Below are 7,859 nucleotides of genomic sequence, written 5' to 3'. Positions count from 1 at the left end.
TAGCCAAGTTCATTCCTACTGGTTTGTATGAACAAGGTTTGAAGCATCTTAAAACACTGAAATTCCAAGGTAGAAGAGCCACCATACACACTGCAGCCATGAGAAGCAGACAGAATATTGGCCAGAGGAGCTACATCTCATTTCACAGAGCTGCTATTAATGATGGGTTCAATTTAGGAATTCTGCATTATCTGGGGACAACTGTCATTCAACAAATCTCAAGAACCCCTAGTTACATTTGTCACGAGTTTCAAAATGGAGAATCTCACCAGTATTAACATTTAATATAATGCTTATTACTTCTCTGAAGAAAAGGATGAACAATTTCAGTGCTATCTTCCTACTACTAGGAAATTTAGCAGTGACATAGTTAATATTCACTACTCAGTACCTAGCAAATGTTATTTGGCCCTCCCTCTTCCTCTAACTGCTTACTTAGTCATTTCTTCACCTGTCGCATATCATCTATATCTTAGCTGATCTGTTATGTGAAGCAGGGACTGTCTTTGTACCATGTCCATTACAATGGGACTGGATCCGGGTCTTTAGGTACCACTGCAATACAGATAATGAACGATAGCAAATGTCAGTTATTGTGTAGCAACACTAAAAGGATAAGAAAAATCAATTGAAGGAGATATGTCCAAACAGAGCGAACATCATCTGTGCACAGCTTTTGAAAGACAAAACACCTCAACACGTTGGACAGCACAATTAAACATGTACATTAAAAAAATAATATCAATAATAGTTTAGCAGCAGAAAAATGTTCTAAGTACTATGCCTTAAAGTTGTATATGCTATCCTAGACAGTCATCAAAAATCCTAGACAAAAATCAGTCAACACACTATTTGTAATAAAATGATGGTTCTCAAAAAACACCTTGTTGAAACTTATAGTTTATCAAAAGGAAGCCCAGGCATTTAACCAATCTCAATAGGCCTTTATTGTGAGTATATTAGAACGTAACCAACATTATTGCTATTATAAAACAAAATCATGAAAGAAAATACCTTTCTTCTCTCAGGGAAGATTTAACAATTCAGTGCTGACTCTCTCCAATCTTCTAATGACAATACACTGACACACACAGCTAGGTTGAATAACTGCATGGAAACAGTCACGAGCAGGTCCCAAAACTGAACAGCCATTCAAAGGCAATTAAGTGATTGAACTGGATTTTAGTTTCTCAACAAACCGACAGAAAACCATGTTAGCTCATCTCCAGGTGACAGAGGCCCCAGTGCACATGCAAACTGTCCAGATTAAATAGCATGTTTTGGAAGTTCATATTTTGTCTTTTACAAATTGTTTCCTGGATGCGCACTTCAATTCTTTTCCAGTAGTTCTGAGTTGCCCAGGCTGGTACAGAATAGCTGCCCAATCAACACTGCTTTTTGTTCAAGTGTATTTTCACCATCGTCAAATGCTCCTCTCCTATTCTGCACATAACAAATATACACACAGTGTATAATACTTATTGCTAAAGATGGACCCCACACCCAGTGCTAAGGACATCACATAGCATGATAAAAAACAATATGAAATCATTGTAACGAAAAACATCCATGACCCAATACAAACGAAAAATATATATAATAAAGTATAGGGCTAGCAACAGGCAATCAGAAAATATGAAAGCCCTTTGTCTTTAATAAGCATTCTAAAATTCATGGACTGAAAGATTTCATGAGGAGTAAAAGGAGGGAAGAAAATAGGTTCTACATTTGGAGAGCCACATGGCAAAGGCAAGTACTCTTACACATTGTGTGCGATGGTAGGATAAGTAAAGAATGAGAGTTTATTACCTGACACCCTTCAGCACATTTTCCATGATAAAAACCCCTGTTTTCAGTTGCTTACAACTTTGTGAAACGGTTCAGTTGCAATTTTCCAGGCCCAGGCTCTCTCATCTACTTTTTCTAGGTATTCACGTTTCAGTAGAAAGAGTTTAATTAGAATTTAACCCCCCCATGAGGTTATAGGGAAAAAAAGCATATTGGTTTTTTTAGATTTTTTGAGGTTAGAGGCAGGGGGTAGGGGGAAGGAGGAGGATTCCCAAATCCTACTACTCTATGAAGTCTTTAGCACATACATAAGAAACTCACTTACAAAGTGTGTCTCATTCCCTGCATGACTAATCCAAAGAGGATAACAGTCAACTATTGCTACCAGTGACTCCACAGCTCAACCGATAACTATCTATGCTGTGGATCTAAACATTTCACTACACTGCTAATTAGTCATTAGCCATCACAATATGGCTCTGTTGGATGGAAAGCCTATTTTTCAGCTGGCTTTAAGAAGTTACACAACATATCGCATTCCAGAAAAGTTGCAAAGTCAAACACTCAGGAGTTGGGAAGTGTCAAAATTAAATTAGTCTAAGAACGCTGAATTTGGCCTCTGTATACATTATGCATAATGACAGCTGTTATTCCATCATCACATACTATTTTTCCCAGCACTCCTAAATGATGCTCATGGAATCAGTGGTGTTCAGAACGTGGTTAAGATCCCTGCCTCATTTGTTGAGAAAGTTGGAAGCTATGTAGCAAATGAGGCAAGGGCTTCTGAGAAGAAAAAGGACAGTTTCAGGATTAATAAGGATGATGAATGTCTGCTGGAGAGCCAGAGTTCCTTACTCTACCACACAAATTCTTTCACAGAACCCAACATTTTCACAGGTAGCCAACTAAGCATGTGCTTCCTCCTCCAGGGATCCAACCTGAGACACCTGGGACTTGACCTGCAGAAGTGCTGAGCATTTTGAACTGCAACTATGTTCAATGCACAGTACTGACACCAAAGTGTTATAAAAATGCTACATGACCTGAAAAAGTGCCAGCTCCCAAGCGTCTCAAACACCAGGCAATTGAGTAACAGAGATTAAGGCCTAAAACACATTTGGACAAGGAGGATGAATGTAATATCAATTAAACCACAGTTGTGGTGAAAATTAAAGCCTGTAAATCATGCAGACCCTACAGTGATGTGTTAAGGTATTGCCAGTAAGGACAGGGTTTGAACTCTGTGTGCCAAATATGAGATGTTTTACTATGCACTTAGTGTGGATAGAAAGAAATGTTGAGCAGTTAATCAGTGGGTTCTGTCCATCATATATGGTGAACAGGGTGTGGGGAAGGCAGGGGAAGAGGGTACCCTACAAGGTAAAGGGTGTAATCATGTAAATGACAGACGACAACAGAAACGTACAGGCAGAAGGCAGAGGAAGGCAGCACCTTAAAGACTAACTTGTTCAGAAAGGCATACACTTTAATAGGCAACAGCTTACTTCATCAGTGTATTTCACAGCAACTGGCAAAGTAGGCTGTCACTTACGAAAGCTTAAGCCGTTCTGAACAAGTTAGTCTTTGAAGGGTACCACCTTCTGACTGACGTTAGATTAACACAGCTAACTACCTCTCTCAAAAGCATATGGAAGAAGAATTAATTAAGATTGCATGAGCAACGTTAATAGTTTAATTTTTGTTTGACTTTGCAACCATAACAACGTTTTAATGGTGATTTGTTGTATGTGTCTTTCTCTTCAGATCACATAAATCTTTCCAGTTAAAGAGTACCAGATTACTGTCTCCTAAACTCATACAACTCTCCCATTTTTAAGTGATAATATTCTTACAGCTCATTGTACTGAGAATTGAGCCTCCTTTCTCCTACGCGAAATCTCTCTGTCCAGCTCTTCCTTCATTATAGTTATTTTGCACACATACACGTGCGCATGCACACACACGTGCGCACGCACTCGCACACACACAGTAACATGGCTAGTGTGTACTGCATTCATAATGTAAATACTACCTACTTGGTTTCAAGTTGTGTATCTAGATTTACATTTCTTCTATACAGTACACACAGTACCACATTCAAGGATATGCATCAAAAGAATAATATACAAAAATGTCTGGCACACTGAAAAAGCAAGTAGATCACTTTCAAAAGCTATTCATTATAATCTTAAGCGCTTATTTAAGCATCAAACTATATAAAAAAACATTAACAGTTGCCATTAAAAGTCATCATGGTTCCTTTGAATTATGGAGTCGACAGTCCTGGCTCCATAATCAAAGTTGAGCTGAGTTTTGCACTCACACAGAGTAGTAATATTTCCAATACTACGATGTGGTAACCGGTGGTAAAAGAGACCTTTTAAATAGCAACTACTCTGTAACTGGGGCTGATGTGTTTACTTCAGACTTTAGATATTTAGAGTGATAACTTACTTCAGACATGACAGACAATCTGGAGACCTCAATGTTGGTACTTTTCAATAATCACTCAGCCATGCTACTGTCTTACATTTTTATGATGAAAGTTCAATGTACCAGCTTCAAAATCTTTCCTACACGATCCATCTTTGGCACTTTTTTCACCTGTATGAATCCTCAAAAGGCATTCAAGAAATGGTATGGTTTTGAGGGTCTGTACATTATTTTAATCAGCTTCTTTTTCTTTTTTCACATTTGTATATAGGACAGGAAGAAAATTGGAAGATGTAGAATATGCAGAATAGTTTTAATAAACAGTTTTACATACAGTACCTTACATATAGAACAGTGTGTTTGCAAATTTAAATAATTTTTGAATGTACAGTGGCTTGTACTCTTATCAAAAAGGTAAATTCAAGTTTACTGTCTATCGGTTCTAAAATGCGTTTTATACAGATAAGTAGAACTGATAAACAGCTGAGGCATAAAATGTTCAAGTATCTTAATGTCATTAGTTAAATAGCCTCCTTTTAACAGTTGTATTTTACAAATTTCAAAACCTGTACATACATTATTTTCAATTTTAGAAACTGCTTGTTAAAAGGTAACATTTCATGTTAACCACCAGTCTTTAGTCTATTGTAATAAAACTAGACATGTGTAGATAAATAGGTATGTAGTATGTACATAGGTATATGTGTGTATATGCACATATACATGCACATACATGTAAATGTAAGCACTGGGTGCAGCGGCAACTCATGTGAGCACAGGCACAGAGAAAGTCCTTGGCTCAAAATCCAGCAAGAGCTAACAGAGCATCTAGGTTGCCTTTGGTTTCATGATGCTTTTTTCATTTATAACTGAAGCTAAAAGTTTTATAAAAACATCTCAGATAAAGTCTCTTTGTGATATTTAGTGGTTTAGTTATTCAGAGCCACGCAGAGTTTTTGCTGCTCTTGTCATTATTCCTCATCCCAGCTGAGGTTGGTAAAATTTCAGAGGGCTAACACCAAACAGAGCTACCCAGGACACAAATTGTATTTTGAATCCTGAATACTGCCAGAAAACATAAAAAAATATAAGCTAGATACAATTTTGGATGGATTGCTGGCACCATATAGGACTTTCAAATAAAATAAAAGAAGAGAAAACCCCACAAAACAACCCTTCATGTATCTTCATTATATTCAAACTCTCATCTCAGTGGTTTTAATATTATTTGGCACATCTGACCACTATTTGCCACTTACATTTTAAAAGAAGCCTATGGGTGCTGTAATGAGGATTCCATTTAAAAATACTTATATAAGACCATCACCACAAATACTTTCTTTTCCAAAAGAAGCTAGTGTTTTCATTTTCCTGAACATTCATTAGACAAGGAAGTAAGCCTGGACTACAAAAAATAAGTTCTCTGACTATGACTTGATTTTGATAGATGGATCGATTATATAAGGGATACAGAGCTCCATGTTTGTATTTTGCTAGCAACATAACAGGAAATCTTCAGAAATTCATAGTTTTTCCACCCAACTTAGTTTTATGGGAGCTGACACTTGTGAATTTGGACCTTTCTGCTATACATTATAGCACTTTTCTTTGTAGAGATTTCTTGAACCTTCTCGTATAACCACAAAAATCTGTCATTAACCTGCCTAGTCTTTCATAGCATGTAGGTCTATGCTTGATATACTGTAATTTGCTTGGACATAGAAAATTATCTTCACTATCAATATTCTTACTTCAGATTTCATCTCCCCTCTCCAGAGCTTTAGGTTAATAATATAAATCGGCACAGAAACAGATAAATGTTCAGCTTTTTCCTGTCCTTCTGTCAGTCTGGTGGCTAATACACAAATTCATTGTAGAGAGCCTATTTTTATTCCTTTATTCTTCCTCCTGTCATACAGAGCAGAGTGTAGCTATCTCCTGTACTTTCCCCATGTCAGTTAAGAGCTGTTTGATACGTCGCTTGAGCTGAGGCAGTCTTGCAAGAGGATCTGGTGGTTCCAGTTCTCCAGTGAAGTCAAGCCAGCTTTCTAAAACTACCAGGAAGAGAAGAATGTAATTAGAAAGCAATCAGTAGGAAAAAAAATGAGTAACTCTCAACAGCTTGGATCTGTAGAAATGTAAGAAGGCCCATACTACAGTGCCACTTAAGTTAATGCCAAGACACTTGGTGAATTCAGCATGTTTAGGATTTGGCCCCAAATTTCCAACCCAAATTTATATGGCTATTGTCTCTCACCTTTACTCCAAGGAAATGAGAGATGCCTTTCAAGACATCAAAACCAACCATACAACTGCTATTGCCAGTGACATATGCACCTCAAACATCCACTACTGAAGATAACACACTAACACAGAGAAGCCTGCTTTAACAACTCAGTATATGCTTACATTATTTAACACATCCTAGGTAGGGATTTTTAGGCTCAAATGGTTCCAAAACTATGAATCCCCTTTTACTGTTGGGTATAGATCAGTACCTAACCCTTGCAAACGGTATCAACTGAGACCTAGATTTAAGACAAGGGAATCCAAAGTTTGTTCAGTTGAGGGTTACTTCAGGATTCAGCTAAGCCTGAAATGAGCATGCTCACAGCCAGCTCATGCATTTCTGCGGCATTCACCCTCTTTTATATCAAAGTGCAGCCTATTAAAGACTCCAATAATTAATTAGGAATCATAAAGTTAATTAAGTGCTCCACAGGAATATGTACTCCTCCAAGCAGGTGACGATGGTCAACCTTATGACCACTGCTAACTGGTTTGATAACTAAAAACCACTAACAAACATAACTGGGGACAAATTAAGACCTTAAACAACATCTTGATATGCTAGACAAGAGGCCCCATGTTCACTGCGTCTTAGGCCCCATCTATATGCTACATTACACTTAAGACACAATTAACTTTAAGTGGTTAAATCATCCCTTAAGCGGTCACCCAGCCACACAATCAATTAATGGCATGTTGAAAAGAGGATACAAAGTTACTCCACAAAATAGCTTTGTAGTTGCCTCCTATCACAGCATTAAATGAACATGTGGTCATGGGCCACTGTGGCTGGGAGCCCCGCCAACTGATTGGAGATCCCAACTGGGAGTATCCACGTGCACACCAGAACCTGGGAGCTGATAGGGCTCCCAGCTGCAGAGGGGCCCCATGTACCCAAGCCTGGGAGGCTGCAACTGCTGCAAACCTTTTTCTTTTTTCTAGAAATACAGGCAATGCACATGCACTCAGACTTGCCATGTTTCTGCTACCAGTGCTAATACTATCTTGTATTAGACAAGAAATAATTAAATAGACTTAATTAAACTACCCTGTGTTTTAACTTCATCACTTGTGAAACAAGTCTCTAGAAAAATATTCCTCTACTGTAATATTTAGTCCTACTGTACCATTTTAATGCTGCTTTCAAACCAACGGGCAGTAAATCATATACACAGATAAGATAGAACCATATCTTCTCTTTACTACTTTCAAATACCACTAAACCAACATTACCAGCTTTACCTGATAAGATTTCATAGATTTCATAGACATCAGGGCTGGAAGGGACCTCGGGAGATCATCGAGACCAGCCCCCTGCCCAAAGGGCAGGAAGTCAGCTGGGGTCA

The 7,859-nt window shown here is 38.0% G+C and overlaps 1 protein-coding gene across 7 annotated transcripts in view; it reads right to left on the bottom strand.

The window, feature by feature from the left end:
* Positions 1–923: 923 nt before the first annotated feature.
* PHF20L1 (PHD finger protein 20-like 1) overlaps positions 924–7,859 on the bottom strand; it is an 83,570-nt gene continuing 76,634 nt past the window's right edge. For all 7 annotated transcript variants that reach the window (XM_019552909.1, XM_019552941.1, XM_019552918.1 and 4 more), the window contains one exon: positions 924–6,278. In XM_019552909.1, coding sequence (XP_019408454.1) covers positions 6,136–6,278 — 143 coding nt within the window. In that variant the 3' untranslated portion in view covers positions 924–6,135. The remainder of the gene's footprint in view (positions 6,279–7,859) is intronic.

The sequence above is a fragment of the Crocodylus porosus genome, unplaced genomic scaffold, assembly GCF_001723895.1.
Source record: "Crocodylus porosus isolate Cpor-Errol unplaced genomic scaffold, CroPor_comp1, whole genome shotgun sequence".
Classification (NCBI taxonomy): Eukaryota; Metazoa; Chordata; order Crocodylia; family Crocodylidae; genus Crocodylus; species Crocodylus porosus.
Note: the sequence above shows the minus strand (reverse complement) of the source record. Positions and strands in the feature narration are given on the sequence as shown.